The sequence below is a fragment of the Haliotis asinina genome, chromosome 9, assembly GCF_037392515.1.
Source record: "Haliotis asinina isolate JCU_RB_2024 chromosome 9, JCU_Hal_asi_v2, whole genome shotgun sequence".
Classification (NCBI taxonomy): domain Eukaryota; kingdom Metazoa; phylum Mollusca; class Gastropoda; order Lepetellida; family Haliotidae; genus Haliotis; species Haliotis asinina.
Window position 1 is genome coordinate 60,876,283 of NC_090288.1, and position 17,781 is coordinate 60,894,063.

The 17,781-nt window shown below is 37.8% G+C and overlaps 1 protein-coding gene across 4 annotated transcripts; it reads right to left on the bottom strand.

The window, feature by feature from the left end:
* Positions 1-10,546, bottom strand: LOC137296939 (heterogeneous nuclear ribonucleoprotein A1-like 3). 4 transcript variants are annotated; one of them, XM_067828853.1, is made up of 9 exons: positions 10,275-10,546; positions 8,209-8,384; positions 7,843-7,963; positions 6,690-6,900; positions 5,819-5,956; positions 5,269-5,328; positions 3,475-3,687; positions 808-912; positions 1-395 (listed from the first exon to the last, which is right to left on the bottom strand). In XM_067828853.1, the coding sequence occupies exons 1-8, from the start codon at positions 10,293-10,295 to the stop codon at positions 851-853; spliced, it is 1,002 nt and encodes a 333-aa protein (XP_067684954.1). In that variant the 5' UTR covers positions 10,296-10,546; the 3' UTR covers positions 1-395; positions 808-850. The 4 variants fall into 4 exon arrangements, with proteins under 4 accessions (XP_067684954.1, XP_067684955.1, XP_067684953.1 ...); XM_067828854.1 differs by having other exon boundaries at positions 829-912; positions 10,275-10,398; XM_067828852.1 differs by having other exon boundaries at positions 829-912; positions 5,810-5,956; positions 10,275-10,386.
* Between the last annotated feature and the right edge of the window lie 7,235 nt (positions 10,547-17,781).

Here is a 17,781-nt window from a genome sequence, read left to right on the forward strand (position 1 = left end):
TTTTTAAGATGATATTTAATTCCGCGGAAAATGATGGAACAAAAATCATGATTTATAACTAAAAATGTGAGAGCTTGGTAAAAAGCTTGATGAATGACGATGTGGTAGTTACAGTGTGACAGTATGGTTAGAGCAGCAATGATGCGAAGGTCCAACTGCCCAGGTTCACAAAGGCTGTTGGGAGGTTTGCCCACTGCAGTTCCGCTGTTCCACACCGCATTGCGGACGACAGCCAGCTGTTGGTCCCCGTGACAGGTGCTTTCCTAGGTCTCCGATAACTTGCTGTCTGGAGGAGTGTTCAAAGTTTGTTTGTCTCAATAGAGGTAGTTGAAACACACCACCAGACCCTAAACGTAGTAGTTTGCCCGTTTGCCTGCCCGTTTGAATGAACCCGTCTGAAGAAAGAGAAATTGAAAGTTATATAAGTTACGTCATGAACATTGTGCTCCCTTTAATCCATCTTCAATCACAGTATTGCAAACCAATAACTGTTTGCATCCACATGTTAATTTTAAATTAGGTTTGAGCAATTCAAGAAAATACTTAGCTTTAGGTTTAAGTTTTCATACTTTACTTTCATTCTAATATTCTTTTACATAGATTTGAAAGTTAGACATCTTAACATATATGCATTAACGACTATCAATGGCAATACGACTAAAAATCAGTAAATAAAGTTTTCATATGAAAACAGTTGATAGGAGTATCACTTGAATAAATGAGCTTGTGTTACTGGAGACATTCCGGAGGCATAATAGACACAGCATCACAAGGCATGTGGTCAAACAATGTACTCAAGACTGTTACCTTCAGCAAACAGATACACACCAGAGGATGGACATCCCATGATCTAGTAATTCTTCCCATATCCTCCTCGTCCACCACTGCCGTATCCACCACTGTTGTAGCCGCCTGCAAGACACAACCAGAATATGTATATAGAAGAGGACATGTCACTGACAGCTAAAACAATTGTTCTCAGTTTGAAAACCCTATATGAACAATTATGTGCAAACACAATTAGGCTGAATCTAATCAAATATTTGCCGATACATTCATAACAAACCATGTTCCATACCGTAACTTTGTTTCTTAAGACAGAAATTGTTTTCTACCAATCATAAAAGGCACAATGTCACAACATTTTGGCCTATATTATATATATATTGGGGCATATGCACTTTAATTTCCTACTGCTGCTGCAATAAAAGACTTATTACCCCACACAACTTGTCTAAAACCAGTAGTTAATACTTGTTGAACAGTTACCAAACAGACAGTACTCACTATATCTGGAATGTTAATGATTGCTCCATACACCAAAATGTTTTGACTGTCTACTTTAAATACTACCTTACAAGATCATGTTACTTGTCATGTGACCATTGCAAAATTGATTACTTAAAATTAGGAATGAATTGCAAAATTCATTTCCAAACAGACAGTAGTGCTGTTTAAATTATTTTGTCCATTTAAGGATATCAACACTAAAAAGGCCAATTTCCGACAGTGTAATTGTGAGGCTCTAGATAATGGTAAGGCTGTAGTTGGACGGGGAATCCTAGGGCATTCTGTCTCATGGGGTACTCACCACTATAAATGACATAGGGTATCTACTTTCACAGGTGTTTTGTTCCTGGCTACAGTTCAAACTGTTTTAGAGTAATTAGAAAGGGAAATTTTTTATTATCTCTGCAATTTGAAATGTTTGACAGTACATTGCGAGTTTTTGATACAATGGGCATGCCTTGCTGTCATCAAACTGCTAAAAACGTTCAGCCAACGAAAGGATCAAAAACATATGAAACTTTGAGATTGCTTTGACAGCAGTTGCGGATTAATGATAGAAAATGTGCGATATGCACGTGAATTTAACAGTTTATGAAATAAACTTTATCTTGTCTGAAGGTAGGCTGTACAATATTAAATGATTGCATTTATTTTTTGTTCACTAAATATTTTATCATAATGTCACTGGGCCTGACTTCAGATAATGTAAGCTTTGCGGTTGATTAAAACTTTCAGTTGTTTGTTTACAAGCTGACTGCTCAGTGCTCATTAAATACCTGACTTGTTTTACCATGTTATTTTATCGTTATTAAACAATCAAAGTTATGTATTGATGAAAGTTCCATATTGAAGTTGACTCCAAAAAACATGTCCATGACTCTCTCATGACACCAAGTCATGATGACTCCTAAATTTTCATGTCTGGGGCAAACACTGACATTAGAATCTAAATACGTACAAAATAATTAAATGAATTATAGTGGACTGTCAATACTGGCACCACTCAGGACCAAATAAAAATGCCTGTTTCCACGAAGTGTCGGTATAGGCAGTTTGCTTCATGATGCCAACGCACAACGGAAGTTGTACTGTCTCGTTAGCATGAACAACATGTTTAAATAAGGAACGAGTCAGTGTTAGAATGCAGTCATTTATTACACATTCAAATAATAACAAGGTTGTTCAGAGTGTAAAAGAGTCACTGATGTTCAAAATATCAGATGTCTGTCTGTCTGCCGATTCCGTGTGTTGATGCTAATGCTTTCTGTGTGGGTCGAGGCGTTTTATCAAAATCTTCTATCATTTGCACTTCTTGTTGAAGTGTCAATTCAAATCTTCATCACGTTTTGCGGGCCGAAACATTTTGGCAATATTGTTAAAATCTAAATATTTTAGATATTTAAATACTTACCGTACTGTTACACTACTGACATTATACAATTTTACCTTCAATACCCTCCAATTACTCTATGTATGCGACACATACCACTCACTAGTTAACAAGATACTGATTGACACTTACTATTTCTAAATAATATCGGGAAATGTGTTGTTACAGTGTTTACAGTCAAACTGCCCACTATTCATCACGCTATATAAGGGACACGTATCACTAATTAAGAAGACACTAATTGACACTTCCCATTTCTGAATTATCTCTGGTAGTAACCGCGAATTGTGTTGTTACATCATTTGGACCTAATTGCATCAATGGATCGCGCCGTCTTTTATGTGCCGTATATTACGAATTTGTTTTCATAACAATTTGTTGGGACTGAAAAACAATGCCGATATCCCGAGTAGACAGAAGCCGATGTTTACAAATGTTTCTATATGATAATTAAGTGCATTTCTGACGGAACTGAAACTTTGTGCCTTTGTAGACAGAATGTCAATGTTTAGAGTTTGCAAGTCCACTGTAAATGGCAGCTTCCCTAGGGGTCGATAGTATTATTAAGAGAAATGCACTATTTATTCTTTGGGATGGGTTGTTTGACTGTGCCTCCTATAGAGGAATTAAATCTGTTGAAAAGTAATGTCTTTTTGAAATTTTTGTGAGCCTCCCAAGAAAATAAAGGATCAAATAATCAAAACGAAGGAAAAATGAGCCTTACATAAAAAATGAGCCTCACATATGAGCCTCTTGCACCCTCAGTAGCGAAACTGACCAACAGGGATACTCACCTTCGTATGATCCTGATCTGTGTGAGTAGTTACCTCCCTTCATGTGGCCGCTGCCATAGTTGTCCCCATAGCCTGAACCATAGGGCGGGCCGCCTCCCCAGCCACCTTGGTTGCCATAGGGTCCACCGTACCCGTCATAACCGCCACCGTGGCCACCCCAGTTGCCACCGCCGCCTCCACCTCCACCATATCCTTGATTGTAACCGCCATATCCTGCAAACAAAAGATTACTGATTAATGAAACACAGCTAAACTAAGGCAGTCTGTAAATAATCAAGCATGAACCAGAGAATTAAGTGATCTACATGAAAATCAATCCTGTGCATCGAGGATATGTTGACAAGCACAGTGATTGGGAAAGGCAGTTTGGTCAATGTGTTAATGACCCCCCTCAATATGAAACAAAATGGGTCATCTCAAAATTTAATGGGCCCAACTTGTTAAATGTTATACAACCACTTGTCATGGTAGTTTGTTTTCCCTTCCTAAGACAAATTATGCAATACATTTTGCCATTTTTGTAATCAATCCAAGGCCATAATTTTCGCCATTTCTCTTGAAATGTTCTGATTTATTATTTGAAGTTGCAGGATCTGTATTTCCTGACACATTTCCTTCTTTATTACTTCCTCCAGTTGCGTCAGTTTGAGTATGACTTACTTTGCCCTCAGTAAGAATCTCAGTGTCAGCAACCCTGTCAATTCCATCAACAGTCCAGTCATCATCACTAATGCTGTGTTCCTTGGATTGTTTCATAAATGAAATCTTAGTTTTTGATTTTCATCAAGTTTAAACTTCTTCCTTTGTGGTATTCTTTTTCGTTGAAATGGTTGTCACACAGACATCCAAAATACATTTCCAGATCAAGTTTTGTATGAACTTGATGCCATTGATAGATGCCATTCAAAATTTTCGGTACAGATCCGTGAATAGCAATTAGCAGTGTGTGTTCCCATTGTTTTTGTTGCATGAGATGATTTCAAATCAGAAAAATGTAAACTGTTGTTTTACCAAGAGGAATTAATATGGCACTGTGTCACTCTAACTGCAGGTTATACTCTTTTCTGTGTTTTGCAGTGTGCCTGGCTATTTTTAGTGTGATATGAGGTCATGATGTTTTCGACCAATCATCAAGTTAAAGAAATTGTACACAGCAAAGCTGTTTAATATACACCATGTGATTGGCTGAAGTAAACCTACAGACCATACTGTACATTAATCTATGCAAAACTCAAAACATATAGGTGAAGAAACTGGGTTGTCATTAAATGTGAGTGAATACTGAAACTGGTTTGGTTCAAATAAACGGAAGGAGTTTATCAACATTATTTGAGGCATTGTTTGGCAATATGTATATTTATGCAAAGACATACATGTTTCATTTGAGCAACACTGGACAATAACGGTAGTAAAATAAATCGCCTTTGTGCCATTAGGGCATATCTATGGGAAGATGCACCCAGAATTTAAAACGTGCAAATGGCGCATGCCTTTCCCAATCACTGCAAGCATCAACCAAGTTATGGGGCTTGACCACCCAATCCTGTTATGCCTCTTGCTATGAGCATGGGTTGCTGACAGCCATGTCAAAACCACATCCTTGTGGGTAAAACAACCCCATCTATTTCAAACTCTATAGCCAAGGTAATTTGTCTAGACATGTAGATATATCACCACAGGGTATCACCTGATGCAGAATATTGTGTCCTACTTGCAAAGAGACTAAGAAAGGACCACTTTGCACTGTGAGGCTGATTGAAGCCTGCAGTAACATGACGAGCAGTGTAAACTTACCTCCAGGTCCATAGCCATCATTGTAACCATCCCCGTATCCTCCTCCGTAACCACCATATCCTGTAAGTATGGAACAACACTGGTGAGAGGGAAACGTAGTCCAGACAAAAAACTGACCAACCATTTTCCTAGGTAGCGAATACAATAACACAAAGAGCCTGATAAACATCTGTCATTCATCATGCTCCATTCAACAAACAAACAAACAAAACTGTTAAGTACTGGGAATTGTATGTGAATTATTGCTGATTCTTACATGATATAGAAAAATACTTTCCAAGAAAGTAATCATTTTGTAATCATTTTGTGACAGCTTTCAAGTGTTTTCATTGGACAGATCGAAAATTGTAGGCCTTGTTCTAGATGTGTTAAAAAAGGTTAATATGGTTAAACAATGATCTGCTCTTCCAAGAAATTCCCTTCAATAAAATGGCATTACTATCAAAGAAAATGAATGCAGTAGCAAATTTGCAACAAAGGCAAACAAAATCGTGATAAATTGCAGCTGTGAGATCACATGCTACCTTCCATGAACAATTACTTTGCTTACCACCCCTTCCCCCTCCTCCTCCACCACCACGACCGCCTCTCATGCCACGACCCCCCCTTCCCATAGCCATCGGCTGGTCTTTGTTTTGAGCCTTCTTTACTTCCACATCCTTGCCATTTAATGAGTGTCTCTTCCGTACTGAAAACAAGATTCATGTAAGCTGTCATCAAGTTTGGCAGAAACAGTGAATAATGTTATCTAAAACAGCATGTAAGTGTAAGATCTCACGGCAGGCTTAATCTGATCTTAGTGGCAAACATGGTTAAGTTGGACTGGAACAGGGAATATATCAACAAGAAGTTGGTGGTGTGAAAATAAAGAGAATGGGCAAACCTATTTGGTCTGCGAAACGGAGGGCAGATGTAGACTTCTGCATGTGCAATGCATGACGATCAAATTGACTCCACACATAACTGCACACACCTTGCTCATAACATGGTCAGTTCAGTAAGTCGGTCATATTCCAACAATCTGGGGTCTCTTTGCTCATAATGGCAAGTGCCAGTGGGCAGCACTGATTTACATGGCAATACGGATCAGTAGCTCAACTTATCCCTGTTTGCCAGTAATGACATTCCTGAGACAAATGAAATCTCTATCTGCATGTTGATAACGGTATTTGAAATCTTTCCATGTTTACTTTTAACATTTGCAGAAACCTGTTCATATTTGCATCCATGCTGCACTGTCAGCGAAAGTTCTGTATCAGATGCAAATTGGATCATGTTCTGAATATTATTGCCAACAACTTGACATGGTGTCCATCTGGAGCATGTGTTTATTTAACAATTCAAGCAAAAAACTTATGTTAAATTTGCTTAACTCTTATAGAATAAGTATTTTAAGCTCGAAACATCCTCATTCAACTTACAAACTGCTTTATCCACACAATCATAGTCGTCAAACTCCACGAATGCAAATCCTTTTAGTTTCCCCGTTGTTTTGTCTGTGATAAGGTTTACATTTTCAATTTTCCCAAACTCCTTGAAGACCTCGCGTACTTGTTCCTCTGTTGTGTCGTCCTTGACACCCCCGATGAACATCTTGTTGACAGACATTTGGCTGTCTGGGTTGCCACTCTCCTGGACAATGGAAAGTTCAATATTATCAATGCCAATGATTAATGACTGTGTTACGGTCTTCATTTGACACTCACAAATATTCCAACTGCACCACAGCTATCTTGATCTGACAAACCAGTGACTGATACCATCAGCTACTGTCCATGACACTGACAAGTAGATAGTAATACTGGGCTTGGGCTAATCCATGTTGAGGATACATTTTATCCTTGAATCACCGGGATAACTCAAAAATAAAGAATGGTAATTTTGGAAGACCACTAAAGTGAATTTAAGCTACAAATCTGGTTTGACGATAGAGGCTCCCTATCTTAAATTAATGCACGCTCAATTCATAATATGCTGATGTTGAAAATATAATCGTTATACAACTGCCAGGCATGGTATTTCAAAACTAAAATTTTCAAGAAAATTTATTTTCATATCCTCTTAAAGGCAGAGTAACTTGAAAAAATGTTCAAACTAGACTTCTAACCCTGAAGCTTGCATCCTTCATAATAGCTTGGTTACTTGCAGACAAGCCAGTGACTGACATTGCATCAATCTGAGCAAGACGAGTTCCTGAAGATAGATTGTAACCTTCAAATGTTTCTATGAATTTTAACAATAAAGAGGCAAACGCTCTATGAAACCATGTCTTTGTGAAAAAAAAGAGAAAAGTTTACTTTCATACTGTACCATTAGATTCACTTTGGAGGGACATTTATTTACAAAATTTCTAGACTGGATCGAAGTTAAATAAACTATAGAAAACTGATCAATATACATAAATTGATGCATTTGGTGCTAAGAGCTTTTCAGCCCAAACATGGCTTCCCATTGCCTTTCACATGGGATAACCTACTAAATGTGGTAATTAAGAATCTAAATCTAAATTATCTAAAATAGATGACAATAATATTGTGATGATGTCATGTTTTATATTTTCAGTTTGGTACACACCTCTCTTGGCATCGCCCTCTTAGATTCCACCTCTCGGCCATCAATCTTGTGTGGCCTCTTGCCCTGAGCCTCATCAACCATGCCAGCCTCCTTGTACGTGATAAATCCAAACCCTCGGGATCTATAATCAAACTCAGAAACATAAACAATTTTCTACACTTGTTTACATTGATGTGCATCACAACTTCACTCCACAACACACTCACAGTTTAAGCCAATTCACCTTACTTTGAGTTTAATTCTTGATCAGTTGGAATTTAAGTTTAAAGAAGCACATTTTAGATCAAATACAAGATTTGCTTAAGTGACAGCAATAAAACATCTTGACCATAAAGATTTGTATGTCTGAAAAGAAAACACCCTCACCGTTTTGTTGTGGGGTCCTTCATAATGATGCAGTCGACAACCTGACCCCATTGTTCAAAGTGTTTCTTCAGAGTTTCATCTGTAGTTTCGTAGCTAAGACCACCAATGAACAGCTTCCTATATGTTTCATGTTCAGGATCTTTGGGTCCATAGCTTGGCGGTTTCCTTGGTTGGTACTGAAGGAACAGTACCAAATAGCAAAATAAGTATGATTTTACGCTGCTTTCAGTGTTGTTTCAGCATTATCATGATGCAGGGACAACAGAAATGGTGTTCAAACCACGTACCCATTTGGAGACTCTTACATGGCCTCTGACATAACGATTGAATGTTTTAACCACCAGGCTATTCCACTGCCCCAGGAATGAATATGAAGACACTAGAGAAAAATATCATGAAGGCTGCTTGAATATGTTTGGGATATCGATGTTTCATTGCAAGATCACCACTAATTGGGTGTTACAAAGAAAAGAGGGAAGGTTGCAGCTGGCTCAAGCCATTGTACCGTATATCTACACCTACATTATGCCCTTTGGATAATTCGAGGCAATTAGAGATCTAGCAAGAATACTGAGCACACAGGACAATTTTAAGAAACCTTGTGTGAATGGCCTAAATTAAAAATAAGCCGGTTTATTGCTGAATGGGAGCATGGATGATCTTGGTACTAGCCTAAGTAAGGTACCAAGAAGAGTTTCTGGGTTGTCTTGTTACTTAGAGCGAGTCTTGTACATGAAGTAGCAAATATCTTAAATCTGTTTCAATTCTGCACAGGACATTCACTCAAGACCTTTGCACTTTGTCTTGTGGTGCAGATTGAAGGACAGTGAATATGTTTAAATAGTAGCCAATTTTATTATCAATATTTTACGGATAAATGTGGCTGCAAATTTGTGACCGATGACTGTATTTTTCGCAAAACAAATAAAAAATAATTCACAGAAAAAAGCTATTCCAAATAAGCTTTAGACTACTCAGATATGACCTAAAGCTTACTTGGACATAACCAGTGGTATCAACCCTTTGATGGTCCTTAAAAATACAAAAGAACAAAATAATCAGCATTTAAAGGGCACTCATACTGAGATGCCAGGCGCTAATAAATATGCTAAAGCTGACTGATTAGTCATTCAAGTGTGGTCATTAGCCAAAGGCACCTCGCATGTCTTGGGATTATTGATTATTCACATAACCTGGTGATCCTTGGTGACATGTCCAGCTGTTGGGTACTACTGGTGTACTACACACAACAATATTAAGAAGTTGTTTACAATTTGATCCATAGGCACAAATTAGATGCAAGGCATTCGATTTAGCAATCTATTTTGTCACATATTGGCTGCTTATAGTTAGAATCCAGATTATATACACGATGACCTAGATACAATATTTACAGTCATAAATATGTACACACATTTTGATAAACAGCTAACACGTTGTTTGCATGTCTAAATATGGTACTGAAGTGTTATTTATGTCAAATTTCATTTTTTTTCTGAAATACATGCATCTGCTTAGGTGTGAATGCAATTGTTCAGGCACAGAAAAATCTCAAGATATTCAACATTTATCGTGATGGGAGTGATACAGAGCTTAGCGTATGAGTAAATCTACACGCAAATTAGGAAAATCACCATCTTCATCCATCGATCTCAACACAGAGGAAGACAGATTCATCTAGAGACCGTTGTTCAACCAGTATCGACCTTTACACGAACCTATGTTGGAAGGGTCATTTTCAAACTGAGCGCCATACAGGTTCACACCTCGATTTCTAGCTGAATCCCCATTACAAAACCCATCTGAAGTTTTGATGAATATCAACCTCCCATTACAAACTAGATGAATCGACATAAAACGGACTCTAAAGGCGAAACAATCCCTTACAGAGACTGCTGTTGATTTTGAAAACCACGCTAGTTATTCACAAGAAAATGGCGGCTAAGAACACGTGCAAATACCCACACAAAGCTTGAAATAATTGCTTGTCGAATATAGGTAGATTGTGGGTTAAGAGGTCTGTTTCGACTATACAAAATGTAAGTTATGTTTACGTCTACACTTACGGGATCATAACCATACGGCATTTCGAAGATTTTTCGGCAGGCAAACAGGCAGTAGTAATTTGATCTCGCGGATGATGCCGGTGTTCAAACCGGAAAGGTTCTTACAAAAGTTGGATTTGTTGTGCTCGGACATTCGCTACGCCAAAGCATTTTCCTGAACTTTTATAGGAAACAAACATGAAACCAAATCTTTGAAGTGAAGGTCTACATGTTGACACCGGACTTGACATATGTTCTAGCTGTGATATCGCACAAAGAAACAGAACAATTGTGACTCCATAATTCACATGTATACTTTTAGGTGTACCCTCATTAATAATCGCATAAGATCGGCTATTTCCGTCGGAATAGGCCACAAAAAGAGATAGCTTCTCCGTTTCAAGAGGATTGTGCATTTATTAATGGCAGACAATAAGTAAAATTGAAAGAAGATAAAACTGGAATAAATCCAAATGTAAATTGTTTTCAAATCATGCACTAGAATTATGTGTAAGTAATGTGTCATATGCCGTTGAGATATATTAACTTTTGTTCGACATGACGAGAAATTAAGCTAGTGAGAATTTCTGTGAGGATATTTTACGAACTTGTAACTTAATCTCGATATGTACATGACGAAATTAATTACCATACGTGATATTGTCACACTGATTTTATTCACGTACATTTTTTTCACACATTTCTTTTCGATAGTAGTGTGAAATGTCAAATATGCCGAAAAGCTAATATTTTTCTCACCATCTCTGTGCCAATGTGGATGATTGTGCAGTGAATCAACAAACACTCCTGGAGAGATGTATTCACGTTATTGTTCCTTACCTCATTGTATGGCCAACAAATGTATAAATTGTTGCTACTTTTTCAAAAGACACTTTAAATAGTTTATTACGTTTCTATAGTGAGTGAGTTTAGTTTTACGCCGCTTTTAGCAATATTCCAGCAATATTACGGCGGGGGACACCAGAAAATGGGCTTCACACATTGTACCCATGTGGGGAATCGAACCCGGGTCTTCGGCGTGATGAGCGAACGCTTTAACCACTTGGCTACCCCACCGCCCCACGTTTCTATAGGGTTGATACAGAATATGTGTAACGATAATTTTGACTTGTCGCACAAACAACCCAAAATGATAACCCGTCATCTGTAAGTAATAACACTGACGGTCGAATTCGTTTCATAGGTTTGTGACCCGTGAAGATCCGGGTTAAAATAGGTCTTCAGCAACCTATGGTTGTCTTAAGAGGCGGTCCACCAACGTGATCGGGTGGTCAGGTTCGATACCATGTCATATCGTATGCCAACTGCATAGATCGACACTCATGCTGTAGAGGATTGGCGAGTAGCCTAGTGGTTACAGCGTTCACTCGTCACGTCGAATTCTCGGATTCGATTCCCAGCATGTGTACATTTCTGATATCCTCTGCCGTATTATTACTGGAATAATTGCTAAAAAGCGGTGTGAAACTAAACTCACTCACTCACTCAAACAAATCTCCCGATTAGTAATTAACCGCTTTAACGTTTACTACAGCTTTCATGACAATGCGCTTTAACAACTAGGCTACCCAATCGTCCCACGTGTTTGTTTGATGTTCTATAAGTTCATAACTCATGTAGGAGGAGAAAACTTACTTAACTCCCTGGTGTAGTGGATAGAACCAGGGAGCCTATATATAGAGGGAGAAAAAACACCCCGAAAAACCCTGAACGTATGTCTCGGGTCGTTACGTAACCAGTGTACCAATATGGTGGCAGCGTATTATTTAAGATTGAGCCCGGTTTATTTTAAAAAACTGATTTGATTAAGTTCGCTGAGTGTTGTACAACTGAAACCTACATGTAAAAGATAAGTTAACTATTTTGTCACTTCAGTTTAAGTCAAATAATTGGTATTAGTGTCCGTATTAGGACAGTAGATTTGTAGTAAAGTTTCAAGTCGGTCTGTTATAGCTCACTGGCTTCTATTCACGATTCACCGCGAAGATAGACTAAATTGTATTTGCAAGCAATAGTGATATAGTTTTATGACTTAAAAATTGTGAGGGTGTAATTGAGGTGTGTGAAAAATATGACATTTCGCCGATCTGTTCTGATCCGCCATTGAAATGCTTGAAATGTTGTTTGAGTGTTTCTAGTTATTACTTCAAAAACATCTATCACATACACCTTTAATTCTTATGAAGGGAATGTAGTAATATAGTTTCATAATCTAAGAAAGAATGTTAGGTGTATTTTAGGTGACATATTGCCGATCCGTTTTGATCCGCCATTAAAATGCTATACGTCGTTGTTTGAGTACTCTATACTATCAGGTGAAATGTGTTTGCAAGTAATAGTGGTAGTTTCATAATCTACAAAAGAATGTTAGGGTGTATTTGAGGCATGTGAAAAATGTGACATATCGCCGATCTGTTCTGATCCGACACTGAATACTACACGCCGTAATTTGAGTGTTTCTAGATATTACTTCAAAAACATCTTTCACATACACCTTTAATTCATATGAGGGGTATATACTATCAGGTGAAATGTGTTTGCAAGTAACAATGATAGTTTCATAATCTAAATCAAAGTGTTAGGGTGTATTTGAGGTGTGCGAATAATATGACATATCGCCGATCTGATCTGATTCTCCATAGATGCTTGAGGATTATAGTTCCATAACCTTTTTCTTTCGTCTTGATCTTATTATTTGACAAAAATGGAAAGGTGTTTTAGAACGCTTTGTGACAGTTTTGTACTTTATTTTTGAGGGCAGCGTGACAGTGTCAGTTAACGTCCATTCCATTCCCCACATGCAATAAAATATCTGAATTAATCATTAATGTAACGAAAATGTCTCAAAGTAGATTTTTTAAAAGGACAGCCGATGTTAACAGGTGTTGTCGCGATGCTTTTGCGTTCTTTAACATGTTTTGGGAGGGAAGGTGTATCATATGTTCTTTCATTCAATCACATATGTATTTTTATTAAAAAAAAATTAAAAATCTCTTATTTTTCTTTCTTTCTTTCATTCATTCACAATGTTTGCTCTTAATTCATTCATTCATTCATTCATTCATTCATTCATTCATTGTAAAATTCCGACTGATACAATAAACTGTCTGAAGATCTGTTAAACACAACTGAAGTTGCGATGGGAACGAGCCAAGTCACTGTGTGCGCTGGAGCATGACGAGGCACTCCGTAAGGGGACACTGATGTGGAGCGAATAATGTTTCTCTCCAACCGTCTAATTACGAAACCAAACTGCAGCTCCCGCTCCCTTGACCGTGACGGACAAAGGGACTGGGCTCCGGTGCACCTTAGTAGAATTTCTTCACCTAAACAGTCAGGAGACCGGATGCCCATCATATGCCATTATTTAAAAATATCCATGGTATTCCTTGTCTGATCGTAAAAAAATATCCCAGCAGTGTAGTATTTTTCGGATGCTTGGATGGTATAGTGACTGATCCAGTTTGATCCTATATCTGTGTTTGTTTACCTCGATATTAAATCATTTTACGTGAAAATATTATGTCTACAGGCACGTATAGCAAACCATTAGTTTCGGTCCGAAAGATTGCAAAGCTTTATATTCAGATAGTTTTGAGTGTTGGCCCAGCTGTGATAGCAAATAGCATACGTAAACTTTGGTAGCAATGGTAGCTACCCTTGTTTATTATCTATGATAATGAAAACACACAGTTGATTTATTTGAATTCGTAAACTAAAAACAACGACTTTGCAATTGGTAGAGAAATCTGAAAAGTTTCTTACGTTAAAAAAACATGATTACACCTATTTACCCAAGTACACAGCAAATGCCTGTATGTATTCCTTATGTAAGGAAGTTCCGTTGGTATCCTCAAAACAGTTTCGGCCCAAAAGTGTTTTCAGGCTACATGCGACACGGAGGTTACATCTTCCTTGCTGTAACTCGCGTTTGATGGTGTAAACCTACACATGTTATTTGTCATCATTCTCTTGGTGGTCAGTTAATGAATTTATAACAGGTATAATTAGTGGTAGTACCACTCAGGTTACTCAACAAAGGTTCCCATTTGGCATTTCTCCTGTCTTGAGTAAATACTCAGCATTATAAATTAAGGTCTGTAGTAGTAAATGTATTGTATGTTATATAATATGTGCATGTAAGTGATTCAAGAGAGTTTATCAGCTGACATCGATCAAAGGATTAACCGATAACACACTGATTGATTAATTACTGTTATCTTTTACACATGGATTTGTCAAAAGGCAGTGTATGTACTGGTAAACACATATAAGATGATCCACGACCTGACAAATGACCCCAATTTGCACACTTGGGAACGCCCCACAGAACGATCCACTTGAAACAAGAGGGAGACAGGTTGTCAGATAAATATCGAGAAGTTCATTTTCCACGTGCGTTTCACGCATGAATTGTTATAGCACACTCCATTTGGGAACAGGTACAATCCCAACGAATTGAATCAACACAATATGCTGAGCAAATATGTTTAGGACCACCGATCCATTTCACGAAGCAAATGACATTTTCCTGTGTTTTTTAAACAAAATTGTTGAATATCTAAAATGCCTGTTAATGCCCCAATCATCTATTTGTCTTCGTCTTAACTAAAGGTTAGCGCGGAATATCAGTATCTTATGCCTGAAATTGCAGTCTTATCATTCGAAGGAATATGCTGTGTTGATTTCATGTCACGGTTAGCATGTATTGGACGTGCATAATCGTCAAGCTACCTGTAGCAGCCAAGTGTACTCGCCCAATTCGTTGTACCGCCCCTCTTGTCACAAATGCGCTTAGTGCGCAGGATCATCTAATATGTCTAGCAGTAGTTGCCAGGTGTGCTATCTTGGGTGACCAATGAGAGGTTCATCATGTTTTCACCAGCGTGAAAGACGTGAAACGATGTGATACTTTTTCGCAAATTAGACTGTTGTAAGAAACACAACACAGAGCAGGATTATTTAAAGGCTTGGCAGTCTATACAATGTTCAAATGTTACAGTCATGTTAGAAATTTACTATAAGTATAAGCAGACCGTGTGTTCTTGTATTAATTTTCATAATCATACAAATATGACAATAAACTAATTAGGGTTATGAGACAAAATATACAGACGTACATTGGCTTCGTTATTTTTCCATCCTAATATATTTTTTAACCATTTCTACCACTGGCAGATGATTAACCCTCAAAGTATTTCATTTGTTTGCATAATACATTTGTCTTTAAGTATAAATGACTTCACCTTAGTTGATCTGTCTATAATTAAACTGTCAATTGCGCATACGGACTGCGCAGCAGAGGTCACGAACCTGTCACGAATTCTGGGATATCATCCGGGTACTCACGGGAGAACAACAATAACGAAAGTTTAAACCAGTCCACGGAAATTGCTCCGCATCAGTGCTCCTTTGATTAATTAGTACAAATGGTACAGAAAACAAGCGAGTGGCTTATCCCTGTTGTAGACTATCCCTGATAGAACGGAAGATTGGACGTTCGATCTCCTATTCTCATGTTCCATGAGACGTTAAGATATGGTGCTTTTTGTTACCCTTCCTGGCGCTCGATCGGCATCGCGGGGACACAACATGTATGGGCTGGTACATTATTGTACTTTTCATACATGACAATGTAGTCATTTGTAATGCATAAAATAAACACATATAAGTTTATACATCTCCTGCCATCACCCGTCGATCATCAGTCTTAACAAACAAGACTTCGGGTACCAGAAGCCTCATGGTTTAGAGGATGAAGAATATCGAAAAAGGATGTTTATATTTGTGTATTCCCCACGATTCTGTCGTTCTTATTGCTAACCATTTTGTGCATGAAGCTCAAATCTAATATAAAATCAGCATTAATTTATAACGCTTTATAAAGAAGAATGAAAGTTTCCACATCATCTTTCTTTTAAGGCATTTGTTAGCTGTGGGCTCAAATGCGGTTGAGTTTATCTGAGTCAGACAATCCTTTTTGGAGAGATGTTCTTTTGGCATGGAGGACATTATATAGAAAACACAATCTAGACTGTGACGACACACACCAAGTCATGGTACAACCTCTGTGATTAAGTCATCATTTTAAATGCTCATATATGATAAAGAACGGGTTTGATCATGGTCTACACAGAATCACATATATTTGTGGTGAAAGTGGCTTCAACAGGTGTACAGAATAAATAGAACGTTCCTAGATTCCAACGTTTATTACACAATATCCCAGATACATGGAAGCATCCCATTAGAAAAAACCCAAACACACACATAATTTATGTCAGCTAAATATCAATAGTATTAACCTCGATAAGATCTCAAATGATACAAGCTCAAGGGTATTTTATACGATAAATAAATTCAGAATGATGATATTGCAATTGGAACTCGATCACGATAACTGGAAAGAAGCCTTTGTTTACTATGTGAAATGTACACTTGATTGCAAGCTGTTAGACTATCAGTACATATTTATTAACAGAGAAACACACACACACACACACACACACACACACACACACTCACACACAAGTGCTGAAACGAGGAATACTGATAATAATCTTTTAGTTAAACTGACTCTGCAAATATTTTACATGTCTTCTATGAATGTCAGACTGTTTTCAGCTTCTGGCAGAAAGTAAAGAATTTCATTAGTAACTACTACAAAGGTAATCGGAAAGTAACAAAATACTGTGTAATGTTCGGGTTAGGTTCACACACTCACATTGTTTATCAGATCGTACTCACAGCCAAATGCTTTATCTACATTTCATGGTTTTAACGTCTTACGTTATCATCTAACAGATTCACCTCAGCAATAAATGACACTTGTAAAATTGAACAATTCATAGAAAGACAAAAATAACAGATTAGTAACTTCAAAAGATGGAAAGAACGGCCTGATTTGTTCTTTGAAGCGCTATAAAATAATCAATCACAGTGTTGCTGCTGTCACCTTAATTACTTTGTGTCATCGTGAATTATTTATAGTATGAATGAAGCAGTTTGTTAACACTGTAAGTATCCGTAATGCTTATCCATAACCTGGATAACATGACCGAATTATTTATAACTTAAATATATATTGTCCATATGTCATGTCTGCCTGATATATGCACGAATGTATGAAATGGAATAATAATACAAGAAAATATGCTGTAAATTTAGGGATTGTGTGTCTCCAGACGTGTTACGTTCACATACTCTGGGTGCACGTGTTCAGCGTAATACACATAGAACATATCTGTCAGAGTGTGTTTACTCGTGTGGACCAGTGGATTCCACACGAGACATGGCCTGGTGACCCCCTTGGAACCACTGTCCTGCAGAGCGCAGTGATGGGGTGACTGTCCGCCTGCCTTTGCAGTGATCGCGTGCTTGTTTTGGTGGTGAATGTATGATCGGTGTTCAAATCTAGTCACCATTTGTGAAACACGAACAGTATGGTTGAACAATTAGCATTTCACGAATGCACAGGTTGTGGTGGTTATAGAAGGAAAGTTTCAAG